General features: G+C 43.7%; 1 protein-coding gene across 17 annotated transcripts in view; it reads left to right on the top strand.

Moving 5' to 3' along the window:
• Nucleotides 1-18,020, top strand: part of WNK3 (WNK lysine deficient protein kinase 3) — an 86,903-nt gene extending 68,883 nt beyond the window's left edge. For 16 of the 17 annotated variants that reach the window (XM_077921639.1, XM_077921637.1, XM_077921648.1 and 13 more), the window contains 6 exons: nt 327-442; nt 4,494-4,954; nt 7,051-7,262; nt 7,716-7,817; nt 9,696-9,898; nt 10,446-18,020. In XM_077921639.1, coding sequence (XP_077777765.1) covers nt 327-442; nt 4,494-4,954; nt 7,051-7,262; nt 7,716-7,817; nt 9,696-9,898; nt 10,446-10,775 — 1,424 coding nt within the window. In that variant the 3' untranslated portion in view covers nt 10,776-18,020. Of the gene's footprint in view, nt 1-326; nt 443-4,493; nt 4,955-7,050; nt 7,263-7,715; nt 7,818-9,695; nt 9,899-10,445 lie in introns of those variants that run through there. The other variant, XM_077921653.1, reaches the window with a different exon arrangement.
• Nucleotides 18,021-19,779: the final 1,759 nt, after the last annotated feature.

The following is a 19,779-nucleotide window of genomic DNA, read 5'->3' as shown; positions in this document are numbered from 1 at the left end:
AGTATGGTTGTTTTATTTTCTCTCTCCCCCCTTTTTTAGCATTTCCTGCCTCTTCCATTTATACATTTTTGCTCCTTTACTCATTTGTGTAACATTTCACCCACCACCACTTTGTTTTCCAGTTTGATTAACCAGTTTTTTCATTCCACATAGAAGTGTAGGTCTTTAGATACAAAAAATAAAATAAAAAGCCTACATGTATAATAGAATCATTCTTTTTATAATGCAATGTTGCTTTTTAGTATTATCAGGGTCCCAGCTTTGCCTGACTGTGTTCTTTTTCCTTGTGTTCGTTTTCGACAAAAATAAAATAAATTACACAACAGAGGAGATGACTGGCGATGTTGCTCCTGATTGGATTTCTCTCTCTGAGCATGCAACAGTGCAGAATAAAGCACCCGGTCAATCTGTGGCTGGATCATTCCAGCGAGGCCGATTTCAGGTGCGTATAATGTAATCCACAAAACCATGTAAATCCAAATATGCATGCAATGATTGTCTTACTTCCGCTGTTTGTTTTCATTACTACCTTGCTTTGCTCAAAAGAGCTCAAGGGTGGGGGACTGTCTTCAGGCTAATGGCCACATTCCCATCTGGACAACCTTCTGGGAGAGTGTGTGACAGTGACAGAGGCAAAAATGAAGGCAAAATTTACCATTGCCCCACCAACTCTTTTGATATGTTGACTATTAGGCATACCTCCTGGACCAGGTTTTGCTGGCATTTCCCCATATTTGGATTTTTATTTTATTTTTTGCAGCTGGTGTAGGTGTGAGCCATCTTATTTTAACTAGATAAAGCATTTGATTTAATCTGAAGTTTGAACTACGGCTTTGTTGGAGATTTGCATTCTGGCTGTGGCCTGTTCGTTGCATTAAAGCAGTAAAGGGCTTGGATAATTGGTCTAAAGTTATGATGCGCCAATTATGAGTTATATAATGCATGTTCAGTCCACTATTTCATTTATCGTGAAAACCATAATTTCAGCTTTTGCCAAGTTTATCTATAGTTCACATTTATGAAACAAATCTTTGTCACAGCTTCATATTGTGACTCAACTCATACTCTTGGAGGTATAAAACTTCAGGGAATGGGAGGTATCAAATTGGAGCCACCTAGTGGCAAGAAACAAATACTAGAATAAGGAGAGATCATTTTTTACTGAACTTTCCAGGGACACAGTTGGTTGCTGCTCAGAGCTAATCTTTTGCTGTAAACCCTCCAGATGTGAGAGCTTTTAAAGGACTGTGAGCTGACTCTTCTGAAAGGAAGAGGCTAGTACTATTGCAAGCTTTGCTAATCTGATTCATGAAGAGTAAAGAAGCTGTTGTCATCTTAGTTTTTATCACTGCTTTGAGCTGAGCTAAGTGAGCTAAAATCCCTACTTGACATGGGTCTTTCTTTCCATCTACTCTTGTTCAGTTTGCTGAGTGGATATGAGAAACATCTCCCCACCCACAAACCCACAAATCAGTCAGAGCATCACTGTGGAGCAAGCCATGTATTTTACAAAGAACAATGTTTTCCATTGAAAGTCACCCCATAAACAGAGTGCACAGGCTATTTGACAAAGCAGCCAGTTTTTCATGCTGTTGTTTCTTTCTTTTTTCTTTTTTGTAATTGAATTAAATACTTTTATTTTTACTACATCTCAGATCTGTGAGGGGGGAAGCCTTTACCCAAACAGACAAATTGAGGTCCAAATTTTGCAGCTTGAGCCAAAAGTTGTGTAAATGAAGATAACTCCTACAACTTTCTAGCAGGGAGGAAAGAATGGCAGATTGCCTAAGCCAGTCAGGACCCTGGGAAATCCCCAATAGCCCTGCTGGCTGAGTTTTGGAAAGCGGTGTCTCAGCAGAGAGCTAGGACTATCTGAAGCCTAAAGTAGGCTGGCAAGGTAGTTGGCCTCAACTACCTTGATGACCTAAAGGGCCTTGTCCTATTCTGCAAGCATTGATTCCTGTGCCATGGAAGGGATATCAATATTATTGGAGGCTCATTGTTTGAGGAAGGTTGAGAGCTCCGTTGTTGGGCCAGAAGAGCCCAGGGAGAGATGCTGAGGGCCCCTCTAAGTAGAGCAGCATGTATTATTTCCTCATCAGTATCTTTCTCAGTGTAGTGCAAGAGCCTGGGATTGGGGTCATGATGCCAAGAAAGCATTGAGTCATATAGACATTGGTCAACAGAGATCTGAAGACTTTGATGAGGATGTAGGGGGGGAAATTATGCAAGGTTGAGTTGGTTGCTCTTTAGGTGGGAAGGCACAATGCCTGAATGGCACACCCTGCAGGACAATTGTGTATACACCAAACTGAGTCTGGACACTTAGCAGTCTTAAAAAGTATATTCAATACAAAATGTAGTTACTGGGAGGAAAAACCTTGTATACTTTCTAGAGCAATAGGAGAATACCTTTGCAGCTATGGTCTGGCAGTTTTTACTTTGAAACCAGTGCTCCCAGTGCTGCAATGATACATATTGTGGGGAAGATATTGGGGAGGATGCTAAAATATTCCTGAAGCTATTCCTTATTGAAAACTGAGGGTCCTCTGTGTACATGTTACCCAGGGATTGGGGAGGAACAATCTTGATGTAGGACTGATAAGTACTAGAGATTTAAAAAGGAGGTGTTCATCACATTCTCTGGCCTCAGTCACCCTTAGGCTCAAAGGAAGTCATAAAGGAGATGGAGGCACTGCTTGGGGTGGGATCATTTCCCACTCTACAAGCTTTCAGGCTGCAAGGTCTTGCCAGACTCCCTGGACTCAGATGACACATGCCCAGTACAGTCCTCACCGTTGCACAATGTAGGAGGCAAAGGCTGCAGAATTAAGCAGTGGCCTTTTGAGAACACTGGCTATTCCTCAGAGGGAGTGTGAACAATACCAGATCAGCCAGCCTCTGCACTCCGCTGAGGCAACAGTTCTCCTTGTGTGTAAATGCGAGCACATGAGCCAGCACCATCTGTGGTGCTCTGTCCAGGGTCCTGAAAAACCCCTGACTTGCCTATTGTGACTCTCTGCTACCAGTAAGTGTGTCTGCTACAGTCAGCTTCCCCTGAGCCTTGAGCCATGTTCTTGCAATACGTGTGGCTTGCAACAGGTATCATACTCAGCCTACCAGAGAGGTAACCTCCCAAATCAGGGTACATGAATATTTAGAAGCTTTGGAACCTACATTTGGGAGTATGAAAAGTGCTGAGGAACTTATCTATAGATTTCATAGCAACATGCAAAGGTGATGAGAAGAACTGTCTGCCTACCTGCAGTGACTAGAGAAAATCCTGCAACAAGCGGTCTCAGAGGTGGCATGATGCTTGACCAGATGGGTCAAGGGAGTGTTGTCCTAATACTAGAGGGGACTCTCTATGATAAACAGTTCTTAGTAAAAAATTGTCTGAAAGAGGAGTTACCAGTGCCTATGGGTTCTTTTCAGATAATGAAAAGGGCTGTGTCTGTTGTTCCATCTCTCTGCAGTAATTCTTCATGCACTATAAGTATTTTGCATTCTTATAGTGTATCTTTCCTGGTGAACCATATGTAGGTCTGTATCATGTAGCTCCCTGTGCTTTAAATTGCTGTACGTTTTCCCCGTCTGTCTCTCACTCTCTCTGTTCCCCCATCAATGTATTGCAGTCCTTATAAAACCACTCAGTTTTGTCTTGACTGTGGATAGTTTTGCTGCAGTTGCTATAGGATCTCCTAGCAGGCATTTGCAAGGCATATTAATGCATATTAATTCAAAGTAGTTTTTAAAGAAATCTATGAAGCTGATTATTAATTAACAGTTTTCTTAGTCTTTCTGGTATTCTCTCTTTGAAGTCCTCTCTTCATAGATATTTAATACATTGGGTGAGGGGAGTTTATTATTTGTTTGGTGTGGTCTTTTTAGCAGTAGGGTCAGCTGACATTTATGTCCCTGTAGTCCAGGTCTCTCTTGGCATGACATGATACACTGTTTCCCCCTTTTTCTGAATGGAAGATAAGAATTTGCTCTCCTATTTAGGTCATGTAAGTCAAAGCTTTTGTGTGCATTTAGTAGCTAACATACATAAAACCTTTTTATTTCTGCAAGATGTGGTTGAACATTTAAAAAAAAACATATGCAATATTTTTAATATTTCATATTTTAAATCTATTTTAAATGATATTGTTATAAATGTATCTTGTTCCCGGGTTAAGCATTTGGAGATAAAGTAGGTTAAAAATCCAACTAAGGAAATGAAACCCCAGGAATCCTGGCTCTTTGCAACCCCTGCTCATTCCTTGTCCACTCTTAATTAACTACAATCTGAGGCCCACTAGTACAAGTGTGTCATGTTGAAGACACCAAAGTGGGAGCTGCCACCTGGGCTTGAAGTTGTAAAAAAATATTCCTTGGGGACCAAATCCTGCCCATTTTTCTGCCCCACACTAGGCCAACTTTTCTATGAAAGGGAACCTACTCAGCTGACGTTCTCTCTCTGCCTCTCTCTTTCTCTGTGTGTGCTTCAGGTCATCACAGTGCCACAGGCTTCAGGTGGTTCAGAAAGTGAACCCTGTGAGATGCCTCCTTCCTCAGAACCTGGTCCAGAAGAAGAGTCTCCCAGAAAAGGAGAAATTGCTATGTTGGCTGGTGCCATGGGTGAAACAGATGCATCCCCTACCACCCCTGAGCAGCGGGACCTGGAGGAGAAGTCTGCTATCGCTAGCAGGATGCAGTCCTTCTCAGAGCCATGGCCCAAAGGCAGTTTTGTGTGGAAGCAGCCTAGCTCTGACAGTGAACTTTCTGCCCCCATGGGTGGTAGCCTGGAGGGCTGGGAGCGAAGCCAGCAGTCACAAGACGAGAGGGATGGCACCCACGTAAAGAGGCGCAGTTCACTCTTTTACTCCCCCTCTTCCCCAATGAGCAGCGATGATGAGTCTGAGATTGAAGATGAGGACCTGAAGGTGGAGCTGCAGCGTTTGCGGGAGAAGTAAGGGCACTAAAATGGGGCCTTGTAACATATTCGTCAAGGTTCTCATTATAACGAGGGATCAAAATGTGGAAAGGGTGGAGCAGAGTAAGACTTTCTTTGTGTTCCATTACATTCATTTTTTGATTTTGAAGTTAGATAATATCACAAAGCTTCGGTAAGTCTGGGTCTGCTACTTCCAAATGATTCTGCCACTATTTAGCAAGCCAGATTGGATGGCCATTTGATGACGGAATTCTCAGGTGATCTGTCATACAACCAATCAATGTAACTGAATCTACATAAATTTTCATATGAAGGAAACTAATTCTGAAGGGGGGAATCGTTATTTCTTCTTCTTTTTAGATTATGTATAATTGCATCATATTAGTCTTCATCTTAGAAGTGGCCTTCCCTTCTGGGTGAGAGAAGGAGCAATGCCTCTTCTAAGAGGGAACTTTCAGCCACAGAGTTGTAAGTACTTACCTTACAAATAATTACCTTACAAAATATTTTGCCTGGTTAGCAAAGGGCAGCTTTTTAATCAAGCAAAAAAGTTAATTAATACGTCAGTCTAGGTGAATCTATTAAACACTGCAGCCCTTACGATAGATGTGTGATATATTAAGTAGAAGTAGGGCAGAGCAACCTTATCCTCTAGTACCCTAGGGAGACAGGGAAGCTGCCACTAAACTGGCACAACATTTGCCATATCCAACCCTTGCCCGTCACAGAAGGTGGGTGGGGGACACATGGCTCTGAAAAGAGTAGGGTGGAGCAGCAGCAGCTCCACCCCCAGCAGCCATGGCAATGCCGCCTGCACCTGAACATTTAATTGTGGCCAATGTGGCTAAAATGCCCTATGGCCACCCGACAGAGCCAACTGACTTATGCTGACATAGAGGCACCCCTGCTGCACCCGTGCCCCACCCGCAGCATGCAGTCTGCCAAATATACAATACAATACAAATATACAATAATGTCCCAGCACCTTCTGCTGTGTGAGTGGCCAAGAGCCGCAGGCATCCCTGAACAGAGGAGTCCAGTTCCTCTTACACTGCACACTGCTGACAAGTACTGTTTTTCTTCACAACACAAAAGAAAGGAAAGAGAAGCCATATAACACAACATCCAAACTGCTGCCTTGGGAGAATGCCTGCAAAGGGACGAGAATTCAAGGCCACCAAAGGAGAAAACGAGCATTTTGCCACTTGGGGAAAGGGAAGGAGCAGGATAGGCCCAAGAGGAGCCACAGCCACACATTGACAGCAGCAGCCTCCAGTAACTCACAGTGTAGGGAAGATGGTTGGGAAATGAGAGATGCAAGAGCATGCCCCAACAAGGGGAATATGACCCCCATGCACTTTTAGTATGCCTGAGCCAGCAGTAGTCATCGCAGAGGCAAAAGACAGGGAGCTCGTGCACATGAACCCACACTGGAGACGCCACAGAACAGTTCCCTGACTATTTAGCCATAGCAGCAAACAGGAAGCAGATACCTTGTGGGACATTTGCTTCCCTCAGTTTCAAGACATATGCTGGATTGAGACACGTCAAAGAAGCGATTCAGTTAAACGCGTTGCAAACTCATACAGGGAAATCCGGTAGGGAAAGACAGGACTCCACAGCGCCATCTGGTGTCACAGTGTCAGATTGCATATACAATGCATATAAAATGCTTTTTCTTTACCAGTCTAGCTGAGTCCATAGTCATACATACCAGGAACACATGGGCTGCAGGAAAACCCCTCACCTGTGGAGCAGCTTAAGTTTCACATGCTGTGTGTCCCAGGTCTCAATAAAGAGTACAATCCAATGCTACAAATGGGGGGCGGGCAGACTTAGGAACTGCTGAGCCAATCAGGAGGAGCCCTGCATGGGTCAAGAAGTCCTTTTGGCCCACCCCTCCCACAGCAACCCATGTGAGTGAGGAGAAAGTAAAGGAGCTCCTAACCCTGAACCTTAGCACAATCAAAGTCTTTGCCTGCTCCCTGGGCTGAAAGTCTCACAGCTGGTCCATCACCCCTTGCCTGCGTCAAGTTGCTGCTGAGGGGGGTATAGAGTAAGCCATGGCTTGGCTTTGTCCTAAGGCTTTGTTCTCTTCCTCTTCTGTGTAGACACATTCAGGAGGTAGTGAACCTTCAGGCTCAACAGAACAGGGAGCTGCAGGAGTTGTATGAGCGGCTGCGTTCCATCAAAGATAGCAGGTCAGAATCCTCTGACATCTCCCTGCAACTGTCGTCTCCACGCCGGCCCAAGTCTTTCAAAAGCAAGCTGCGTAGCAGGCCACAGTCTCTGTCGCATGTTGACAATGGCATCGTTGCTCCCGGTAAGAGATGGGAGTGGGAGGTGGTTCAGAATATGGGTGCCGGTGTAGGGAATTGTCAAAGGTGAAGGGTTCCTTAATGTAGAAGAAAAGTCTAAAGTTCACAAATGCATGAAAGAGTCTGGTTCACAAGATAAGCTTTCCTTTCCACTTTGCATTCTTTGCCATGGGAATTCTATATTATTTCCTTGTTGGCTCATTACACGTGATGCAGCAGAAGTCTAGAGAGCTTTCCCATTGCCACTTTCCTTTGTTGTGTTTTGCCCTGGTGAGCTGAACTTTTCAAAAATCTCTTGACAAGAGTCACTAGTTGGATGCCCAAATCCCTGAGACAACTTTGTAAATATTACCCTTGGATACAGATCCATTCATTTGTCATCTTCTCCATTCCCACCCCATAGTTTTGTTACCTCTAATCATGTGCCTCCCCCCCCCCAACTTTCCTTCGCCTTACAGAATGCTGTTGTGCTACCACTGCTGCCTCTGTGATAGACTATCAGTTGAGCATTCAAGCCCATTTGCTGCACCAGAGCTGTTCACAAGCAGAGACTAGCCAAGGTATTTGCACATTCCATTCTTCTCTTCTGAAATGCCAATGCTTTATATTTAATATCTTCCTGTTGGTAGATGACATCTCTGCAACTTCACCATGCAAACACAGAACCTGATAGCTAGCATTGTGGTGTGTGTGTGTGTGTGTGTGTGTGTGTGAGAGAGAGAGAGAGAGAGAGAGAGAGTAAAAACAAGTTTCTAGCTGCCATGACTGAGAGGCGATTCATATTTTATACAGTGCTTTTGGTGCACCAGTATTTGCCGTAAACATCTAGGGTTTGAAAAGGGGATACATACTTCAGTACATGTTGTAGAGGCATTGCAGGAGATCGCAAACTTCTGTGGCTTCCAATCTTTGCATGTTTGGGGGATGCACCTCTTTCCACTTCACTTGTTTCTGCTCATCCTGTCAATGTAGTGTTGATGCTGTGTAAATGGTGAAGCTGAGAATCTGGGAAATAAGAAGGCAGTAACACAGGCTAAACCTTTAAAACACATTTTTCTTCTCAAAAAAATCTCAGCTTGTTTAATGGCTGCTGTCAATTGTAACTGTGAGGGGTAAACTACAGTGTGAGAATTAATTGAGGGGGGGGGGGGAATGTGCTTTAAAGGTTTAATGTATTCAGAAGCCCTGAAACTGGAGCCTCTGGGCAAACCTTCCCACCACTGGGTAGGACTGACCTACCTAGCTCCCTCTTTCACAACCAGCTACCATTTCCTGCTCTAAACTATGGCCAGGCCACCTAACCTAAATCCCCTCGTTTTTCTCTCCCCCTGCTCCTCCTGTCATTGATTTAAAAGCAAATCTAAATTAAACGGCAACCTACATTTGGAGATAAAATAAAATAAGCTTATATATGCAAATCTGTTGAAGTGGCAAGGCTTACTCAGAGCGCAAATCTGATTTTCTTTGCTACGGAAATATGTACTTTTTGAAGTTCAGCACCACGGTCCTGCCTCTCATGATCGCTCTTCCCCTCGCCCAGTGGCATCACGTGGGTAGGGCCAGAGGGGCAGTGACCTCGGGCGCATTGGGGCGGGCATTTTGCTCCTCACCGTCCTGCCAGCTCAGCGCTGTTTTGCGATGCTGCAGGACTGTGGAAGACGCAGCAGACAGGTGCCCTTCCCTGTTCGGGGTGCATGCCTGTTGCATCCTCCTCATGCCATGGGCGAACGAAGGCATGTGACACCTGGGGCAGGGCGTCGCTATGTAGGGTGCATGTGCGGCGTCGCTACGTACGATGCATGCGCTGCACGTAGCGACACCGCACATACGCTGTACATAGTGGTTTGTCGGCGGCGCCGCGCCATATGGACGGTGCCGGGATCCTCTGCTCGCGGCTGCAGTTGCGAACGGAAGATCCTCTACACGCATTACGTACAGCGCATGCATGCGACGCCGCACATATGCTGTACATAGCAGTTTGCTGCCGACACCGGAATCCTCTGCTTGCAGCTGCAGCAGAGGCACCTGCGGGGTGCCTTCTTGTCACCTCCCCGACATGGCACCTGGGGCGCAACGCCCCCCGGTTGCGACGCCACTGCTTCACGCAGCACTGCAGCATCGCTAAGCGGCGCAGAGCTGGAAGGCAGAGTGTGCCCTTAGGGTATATGTGCGTTGTGCCCTCCAAGGGCTGCAGGTGGCAGGGGCGCAGCGCAGCCCTACTTGGTGGCAGGGGGAGGGCACTCCAGCGGCATTAGTGGTGTGGGCTGGGTGAGGGCTCTGTTCACACACACTCCACTCCGGGGCACATGTACCCACACCAGCCACGCAATCTACGCCGCTGCCCTACCCTGTGGGAAGAGACCCAAGCGGCACATCCTATTTTTATGGATTGTTTCTGCATTCTGTAATGTGCTTTAAAATATTTCCCACTCCCTTAGACCAGCTCTGCATCGTCAGCAGCACTGCTTCTTGTCAGCAGACGACGTCCAGTAAGAAAGGGATGTTCACAGATGACTTGCACAAACTGGTGGACGACTGGACAAAAGAAAAGGTGGGGAACTCCCTTATCAAGCCAAGTCTCAACCAGATCAAACAGAACAAGCATCGGCTGGACTCCGACAGCTGGAGCAAAGTATATGAGGTGAGGGGGGGGGGTGGGATTTCATAAAATAAAGTTCACAAGGGTGAGCTTGTGCAAGCTGAGATACCTTAGCTGTTGTCCTGCTGGGGGTGACCTTGCTCCCCACCCCCACTTAATCATTTTCACAACCCAGGCATTATGGGGAGGCGCGGCGCTTCCCCTCTGTCCCCGGACGGTCTCCATAGGAACGCATTGATTGATTTTCAATGCATTCCTATGGGAAACCGTGCTTCGCAAGACGAAAAACTCGCAAGAAGAAAAAACTTGCGGAACGAATTAATTTCGTCTTGCGAGGCACCACTGTACACCTTTAGGCGCCAGGCAAAAACTTTCCTTTTTAACCAGACTTTTGGCTGATTGACATGCCCTGTTAAAATGTGGGGGGGGGCGGGGTGGTTATTGGGTTGTTTTTGTTTCTATGATGCATTTTGTTTTTTAAGTTGTGACCGCCCTGAGACCTGCAGGTATAGGGCAGTATACACATTTTAATAATACTAATATTGTCATCATCACAATAATAAGTTTCTTGTTTCTTTTGTTTTTAAAGACGACAACATCTACAGTGGGCTACACGTCCACATGGATTTCCTCGCTTTCCCAGATCCGAGGGACCGTACCAGCTGCTTTGCCCCAAGGACTTCCCCTGTCCCCCTTTACCGGCACACTATCGCCATATGGAGTACCCCACGTATGCCAGTATAACACCATGACAGGGACAACTTACCCAGTGCAATGGGTGGGCATTTCAGGAACAGCCCAGCAGTCTGTTGTTGTCCCTGCCCAGCCTGTGGGACCATTTCAGCCAGGGATAAGCATGCCAGCCTTTCCAGCATCACCTGTGCAAAACCCAGCTCCCATCCCCCCAAGTCCCAAATGAAGGCGGACGGCTAAAAGGATGATAGATATGGGGACTGTGCCTATAACTCATGATTCCATTCCTCTGCCTTGCATTCTGCGGCCTGGATTTTGGGGTGAATTCCCCAGAGCAGCAATGTGGTGGGAGATTGCCTGTGCATTCTCTTATTTGAATACTTGATATAATATTCTTTGGGGAGATTTTTTTTATATCATACTTGAGAGAGCTTTGGCCTGTGCATCTCATTGTTCCTGAGATGGACAGCATGCCCATGTGCTGCTTATTAATGACCCTTCCCTGTCATTCTGGCCCCAGGTCCCTTGAGTTTTTGAGGCTGATAGCAACCCTTTTTAAATTGTTCACATACTGGCATTTGAGTTAATTTATTGAAGGAGTGGGAGCAGCAGGGAAAGTGACACTTCTTTTACTTTTACATTTCTGTCTGGTTTCATTGGCAGCTTTCATTGACCGGGGGGGGGGGGGATTTTATTTGCAGAAAGATTTGCTGTCACTGAATCCTGTCTTAAATTCTCCCCTCTCCTACCCCAAGTGACAGGCCTTTTACAGTTGGAGGACCACTGAAGGAAGAGACAAAAATGCCACCTATTACCTGTTACTGAAAGGCTTGTAGTTGTTCTTGAGCAATTTAGTACAGCTGTTTATATAATGGCAGCTCAAACCTCATACGCACATGACATTCAGTGGATCCTTTGGGGCTGTTGGACTAAACTTAGTATTGAGTTTGGGGGATGTAGCTTTTTAAAAATTTATTTTGCAGTTAGTTTGTTGTGGTGGAGAGGAAGCTGCAGAAAGGGTGGGAACAGAGTGGGAAATAGCCAAATGGTATTTAAAAACATCTCCCATCCCACCCCTTTGCCTCTCTTTTATGATCCATACTTCACAGTTTTAAGGACTGAAAGTTATGCTTGGAACAGGTGCACAGAGTTTTGCATTGAGTTGACTGCCTTACAGTGGATTTGAATGGATAGATGCTCCTGCTTTTGATTAGTGTTGTCTCTTGCAGCATAAAATACCTAAGTGGTTGCTGTGCTTTGGTCACCTACTGCCAAGATTAAGAAGTCCCATCTTTACGGAGAACTTTTGAAAATTGAATAGGTTGTACATGCATTTATGATGGCAAGAAAGTAGTGCCAGGGTCCACTGTGACAGGCTTTCTGGTTTTCTGACTTAAAGAGAAAAATGTGCCTGTTCAAAAATAGCAAGAGATCTAAAACTATGCTGAATAGGTTACATGCATGAAAGTCCATTTCCTGCTGGAGTCTTGTACCCCACATAACCCCCTTATTTTATAAACTATATTTCAGCTGCCCTATAAGGACCATGCTTGCAAGTTGATCTCTGCAGGAGACTAAGTCAGTTACATTGACCTAATTGGGCCAAGGGCAATGCAACATTGCACTATAGTTTAAACTATGGTTTAGCCTATATTAGTACCTTGCTCTTCCCCCATCCCTGACAGTGGAGCCAGGAAATAAGGCGAAGGCTGGTTTATCATGATGTGACATGTGAATCCTCACTTATGGAGTTTTTTCTGCCCAGAGAATAGAAGCCAAGGTTTATTCTTGGCTTACCACATGATTTATCTGCAGGAAACAAACCACAAACCGAATTCACACATCACAACAAGCCAGACTCTGGCTTGTTTCCTCCCTTGCATGATATAGCCCTGTGTTTTAAACCATAGTTTATTTTAAACTATTATTTAATGTTACATGTGAACTGGGCCATAGACTATGGAGGTCTTAATTTACTGAGTCTTAAGACTATAAGACTTATAGTCTTAAACTTTTTTCAAGGTAATATTTCATGTAGCCGTTGATTCTTTTGGACCCCAGAATACTTGAAATATATTCCTGATGCACACCTTGACCTGTTTTCTCCCTTGATATATCTGGACTGATGTGTCAGGGAACTGGTTCCAAGCTCTGGTTCACTTTGAGTTAACAAAGTTAAATGTTTGTCCTCGGAGTGCTGTAAGAGATTTGCATTGCTGTTGAACATGGAAGCTGGCTTGCTTTGCTGATGAATATTTAGAGATTGAAGAGGAGGGAGGCTGTATCTCTCTACAGTAAAGTTATTTGGACTTCAACTAGATAAATCCTGTTTAAAATGATGGGATTAAATAAATCAGAGTACTTTGGTTTGGGCCTACCTGTAATCCCACCCCCCCCCTTTTTTTGGAGTAGCTGCAGAGACAGGCTACTTGTTTGAACTCAGCCTCTCAAAGGGACACTTGAAGCTCCAGTGAATTTGGGAGCCTCTGGAAGTTTTGTGGCTTTCCTTCCCTCCCCACCATGAACAAAAGATCCTGTTTCCCATGCATTATGCAGCCTCCTTGTTCTGCCTGCAAAGATTTGCAGTGCCTTGTGATAGATAATCTTTAGTATCTTTTCAGATTTTTACTGGAAAGTCAAAAAAAGTAGTTCTAGTCTTTTGAAGTTTGATGATGTTTAAACAGCGCATTGCTGCATCTCTCATTAGGATCTGCAGCAGCTGAATTATATATACTTTGGGGTGGGGGTGGGGGTTCAGTTTGAAGAACTGAGAGAACAGTGTTATGTATTTTTTCTTTCTTTTTTGCAAAATAGAAACACTATCCTGTTTGTTTGTTTTTTTAAAAAATGTTCCCCTGCTATCTCTTTTAAAACAGACACTTTGACTACAAATACATGTTTTCTAGTTAGGATAACTTGTAGGAAAGCATGGAATTGTGTGCTGTCTTTGAAAACTGTTGCCAAGTTAGCCGACTTAAAAGCCTTGAAAACACAAATCTGATAGGAAATGGTAGAGGGCCTTATTCCCCCCAGCAATTGTGTGTGCCTTGGGTACACCGGTGGTACACCAGTGTTTTTTGTGGCAGACGTGCACAGTGCAAATGGCAAGCATGTGTCCTTGAACACTGGTGTTCATGTGTCAGGGTTCCATTGGTCCAATCAAGGTTTCCTGCTTATTGTTGTAAATCTCACGTTGTGTCTTGTGCATTGAGCCATCTGACCATTCCATGCTGCTCGGAGTTCCCAGAGCCATTGCTTCACATTTGACAATAGGGGGCTCCCTTTTGCAAATCCTGACATGGTTTGTTCGTCTGTCTCACTTCTGATAATGGAATGAAAATGGTGGTCATGAAGTAACCTATGTTCGCCAGTGCTTACACCACTGTCTGTGGCATTAAAAGCTAGGATGGAATTAAGGATTACGTAGGGTGAGTGGTTGCTGCCCCAAAGAACCGCCACCCCTCTCCTCCATAACCTCTGGCAAAGGAACATGTGATGTGACATCCTTGTGCTCACATATTCTTCTTGTAGAGTATGTGGGGCTACTGTTTTCAGCGGCTGCCATGTGTACTTTGTAACATCTGGTTTCCTGCCATATGTGGCCAGAAATCAGAGGATAAGTCCATACCAGGGTGTGATGGAGCCATTGTTGCCCTTAAGTGTGCGTGATTTTTTTTCCTGCCCCACAATTCTTTGGTTAAACATGTGTCTGTGGGATTTTGAAACATAACCAAAGCCTGTTTGACCATCGGTGACAGTAGAGGGGGTGGTGAATCAGTGCACAGTGGGCAGTGATGCTTCTTCTCACGTCGCCTTCAAACTTTGGAGGAAATAAAGACAAACTTGACCTGACTCCCATCTCTGCAGCTGGGGAGACCTGAGTGAACCACAGTCTAGAAAATGGAGAGAGGCACTGAAATGTACGTTTGACAAAACAGGGAAAATATTTGGTATGTTTTATATGTTGGGTTTTGAATCTCTACATTTAATGCAGAACATTTACTATCCAGTCCCCCCCCCCCTTACATTTTGCTGTTCTTTCAAACCTGAATCCTGACAAGGATCAAACTGTGAATTTGGTTTTGGGTTTTAAAAGGCACTTTTTCTGCTGTGATGCTTTGAGACTAAGCTTGTATGATATTAATGGAATGTATCATTTTAATAACTGGGTGGATTTTTCAGTTGTATTCCAGCTGAGTTGCTTTTCCATGTTACATTTCAAGTTTCATTTTCTTATCTACCTCATTTGTTAGTGCTGTTTCAGTCTAGGCTGTGAACTAAACTACCATTCCTGTATATTTCTTGTCTATTTTAAATTTGAGATGGTGTTTTTACACACATGGCTCTTCACTCCCCGCCAGCCCATTTCCCTGTTTGTAATTTGGCACTAGCCACTCAAGCTGCTTACTGTTTTAAGGAGGATATTTAACTTTCACAAGGAAGACTTTAGAGATTTATTCATCACATTGAGTTAAACATACAGCGACATGTGAATGAAGAGAACAAGTCCATGCATTGTCTACTGTATGTTGCAACTGGTTGTGGCAGCTTAGCAAAGTGTGTGACCCACTGCCTCATTAGTCTTCCATTTGACAATGGGAAAAATTAGTGCAAAAAGCTTGCTTTGTTTAGAGAGGAATTCTTCCTTTGTATATGCATTGAATTATTGCTGACAATTAAACTACTGAGGGCGGTGCCAACATAATGCTCCTGATCTCTTAACCATGGTCAAGGGATCCACAGCAGAATGTGCAATTGCACTCCCTTCTTCAGTCTGTACTTTTTTGGGGTGCAAATTCCTCCCACCCTCCCCTTCTGCTGGCCTGACTCACAGTTATAGTTTGCGTTGGCCCCAATCTCAACAGTGGTTAATGTTAAAACAAAGGTGTGCTGTTTCCCAGCTAAAGCCAAATTTCTGATTAAAAGCAAACCCCCTTGTATTAGTCACAGCTAAGCTTTGTACCGACATTGGGTTGGATCCAGAGTTTTTGTTCAGTTGATGGTAAGACTTCCAGTGGGAACAGGGAGGGAAGCAATTTCCAGCTGCTGCCTTGCCCCCCTGCAGCCCCCCCCCCAAGTCTGCTGTGGCCTCCCAATCCTCTGGAGCAGAGTTAGGATGTGAGTTGGGGGGCTGCAGGGGGAATCACAGAAAACGGATTGCCTCCCTATTGCACTGACAGAAAGAAGCCTAACCATCAGCTGAGTGACTCTGTTGGATGCAACCTGTTACCTTTAACTGTGATTAAGACCGATGTGGAGGGAACACACGGTCTCATCCCGCAGCTCGATGCCTTAACCAAGTTTAAAGTGTTGGGAGTGTTAGATTGGCATAGGCTCTGAACAAGGTCTGCAGGGTACCTTTGGAAGGCAGGGGCCTTCTGTTGCATTTAGGCAATAAAATGATACATTCCTGGTTATTTTGAATTCTGAAACCCAGCAACACTGTTATTGTAAGTGCTGTCATTTTTGTAGGCTGTACCTCTTTAAAGGTGAATTGTATGATTTCAAAGTTGCTTCAGTTAATCAACTGAAGTCCAGTTTAGCATCTCTCCTGGAATGTTGTCGTGGTTTTTTTGTTTTTTTTGCAAGGGGGGGAAGGGTTGTGTATTTTTTATACTTATACAGCAATTAGATGGTGGAACGGCAAAACTGATTCTGTAAGGAGTCACTATACAGACTTGGGTCATCCCCTGCCTCCTGGTTGTCTTCAGAAACTATTCTTCTTAGTAAATATTTATGGTGTCTATATTCCACCCCACACCTATAATTTATTCACATTTCATTCTATAAGAAGCTATAACTGTGAGCAGTGTAGTACAATAAAATTGGTTCACCAAACCAAATTCTACCCCTTGCATGTGAACAGTTGTTCACAAGGGCCTGGTACAACTGATGGGATGCTATTCTGTCCCTGCTCCCTCTAGAGCCCTGAGAATAAAATGCTGCTAAGGCATTATGCATTTTCTACTTACGTACTACCTTGCAACTCTCATTGAAGCTAATGGAACTGATCCAGCTTAAACCAGCAATGATTATCGCATATATATGTAAGAACAAATCCCCTCCTTTTTAAAAACCACCATTTATCTTATTCTTTTGGGGTGGGGAAGGAGTTGGTTTCCAATGAAAAAAAATCTTTAAAAGGCCAAGCATGAATTTATAAACTGTCTGCTAAACGGAGGCCTTACTTGTATCCTCCCGCATAAAATGCTTCCTTCACAGGATGTATTTTTTATGTAGAGACAATCTCCATGTAGAAAAACGTGGAATATGGCCATGGGCAACTGCTTTGCTGCAAGTCAGTAGAAAGCATGACTTTGGAAGCCAGTGCCTGTAACAACCTGTATACTTGCCATATACTTCACATATGATGATGGACAATGCTTTTCCTACAGTGAGATTACCTGTATGTAGGGAAAAATATTATGCATGAAGTAGCCCTTAGTGATGGTGCAGAAAGCGCAGAAAGTCCTGTGGAGCACGTTGTGGCCTGTTACGCTTCAACCAACCCCTTGTAGGGCACTTGTTATATACAAAGCTCCTTTTTCCCACTTCCATCTGACAGAAGGAAGAAGATGGTGGCTGCAGAGGAGGGAAAAAGAGGTGTCCCTGTCCTGTCAAGTAGCAAGGAAAACATTTTTTATTGGAATCTGTGGTAAAATATATCCGAATTGTACCACAGATAGAGGCAAGCACAAATATACGTAAATTGTTGGAAGAAAATGCAAAAGAGTAAGGCTTTAATTCTCCCTTCCAGGGCCATAGATTTAATTTGCAAGACTAGGAACAAACTTCTGTTTTTGTATTTTCAAAGCATCCTAGAAGGGTGTTGTTTTGGTTCATTTATGCCTTAGAGAACTCCTAACCATACATTTTGGCAGCCATTTTGGAAGTGCAATTGTCTTTGAGGTTCCTAATGCAGCTTCAAACAAGCAAACAAAAGACCTCTCAGTTAAAACTACTATATTCTATTTAAAAAAGGTCTTTCATTCTTTTTTTTTGTTTTTGCTAGAGATTGCTGAGGAGCATGCAGGCCTACTAAAACAGCATGATAAATTCAGGTATATGCTGTGAATAAATGTCTCCTTAGATTTCCATACTTGCTAACAACTTCTGAATTTCAGAAATATTTTTTATGTATGTGAATTATACTTTAATGTAGCATCTTAGGACTTATTTTTTAAAAAACCCTTTCTTTACTTTTTTACATTAAGGCTGAGATTTTTATGGCTGCATAGAGGATGCAGGTGACCGGTTCATTGTTAACAGGGATGAGGCATCCCATTCAGTTTTTGAAAAATCATAGCCCAGAACTTTATGGTAGAAAACGAATGTCTTTTATCAGCAGTTGTTTCCATGTGTTTTTTAATTATTTTTGCAAGCTGTGAGTTGACTTCATTTGTACACAACCATTAACAAATATTTTTTTAAACTGTTATAAAGGAAAATAAAGGCTGTGTTGAAAAAAAAATCCAATTAAATATAGTCTGGATGTTACTGCAATTTCTGCTAAAGAGGGGTGAGGGAAAGCCAAAGGAAATAAATAGTATTACTGGAAAATACAGTGTAAATATTAGGGCATTGTGGCTTCTTTCTTAGCAATACTTGTTCATCTACTAATTCATTGAAACATTGCATTTTAGATACATTGAAGCCCGGGAGCAAAACTTCAAGTGCTATGGAAGTTTGGGATAGGAAGTATGCCCTGAATATGCACTCTTCGTTTGTAACTTTGAAGAGTGCTCTGAAAACTTTTTGTTAGGATGGCAGAAAAATCTGTTAAATGAGTATATAAATTTAAAACACCAGCAGTCCAGAGAGATTCCAGAGGTAGAAAAAGAAAACACCAAGATTTGGGGCAGCTGCATTCCCTTACCTCGAAAGATCTTAATTAATTTCTGCTGTAATAGTTTGCACCTTCTTATCTAGTGCACAATCTTAGATAAAGGTGTGTTTAGTTTTTGTTTAAAAAACTGATTCATTCTTTATTTTTCAATTAATAAAGGTAAGTTATGGATTATATCCAGTCCTGATCAGTCACAAGAGAACCCCCTCCCTAATATTCTATTATTCAAATTATTACTTTGTTGTGGCATGAATATCTATGTAAGCCTATCTATAATTTTATCTTGGCCTTCATACAAGGGCAGTGTAAATCTTGTCCCCCAAACCCCATCTATCCTCTTAACAGCCATGTGGGGTAAAAAATATTCTAAAACCCACGGTTTCCTTTACTAGCAAAGTAGTAAACAAGTTTTTGAGTTCTTCAGCACTGTTCATCAGATTGGACATTAAGCAAAGCATTAGAACAGGGTGGCCAACCCTTTTAGGTCTGTGGGGCACATTTCGATTTCTGAGTGAGCGTCATGGACATCACATCATTTAGTCATATTACCACACATACACTGAAAAGAAAGCACACACATGCACTCACTTTCCCAAGGGATCTTGGTAAAATTTTGAGCCAGTAGAATTAATTTGAGCCTTGAAAAGCAGAGTTGAAAGAGGTGTTGAAAAATAGGGCCACTCTTCTAACTTCTCTCAAGGAAGAAAAACCTCCCTTCCAACCCAAGGGGGCAGGCGGCTGAGGCTTTGTGGGCACTAGGGGGACACATGGAGGGTACCATGGCACACTGGCAATCCCTGATCCTGGGTGCAACTTGAAACCTGTGCAATACCTGTTAAGAGCCTCATCCAGTTAAGCCTGCAATCTCCATGCTAAGAGTAATTGCACACATTGTCATTTCAGTTTCAGTTTCAAGCAAGCTTTTTCCTATTACACCCTCACACATTTAATAACCAGAAGGATGAAGAGTTACGGAAAACCCAACAGCTCACCCACTATTTTGAAGAAATTTTGGTTGGTCCTAATATTGCCCACTCTGGGATGGTGGATTTCTTTGTGTTTATTATCAGTCACAGCTTCTTTGCTTCTCAGGGAAGGTAGGTGAGGGTGGCTGCCTCAGGCACAGCTGCACCGCTTGGTTGCAAGCTAGCAGCATTTTGCTGGGTATGGTTGCAATTTCACCCTTGCCAACTGCCAGCTGTGGAGGACAGCAGAACCAGATCACTGTGCAACCGAGGCTGTGGTTCTTTTTATTGTTCCCTCCCACCCTATAAAATGCACGTTGGTAAAAGAGGTATCTAGACAGAGGAGGAACTCGCCTAAATCCACCCTCGCATTAGAAGGGAAAAATACTGTACACATGGCCATGGGTATTTTACCTTTA

Source organism: Podarcis muralis, chromosome 17 (genome assembly GCF_964188315.1).
Source record: "Podarcis muralis chromosome 17, rPodMur119.hap1.1, whole genome shotgun sequence".
NCBI classification, from domain to species: Eukaryota; Metazoa; Chordata; class Lepidosauria; order Squamata; family Lacertidae; genus Podarcis; species Podarcis muralis.
Note: the sequence above shows the minus strand (reverse complement) of the source record. Positions and strands in the feature narration are given on the sequence as shown.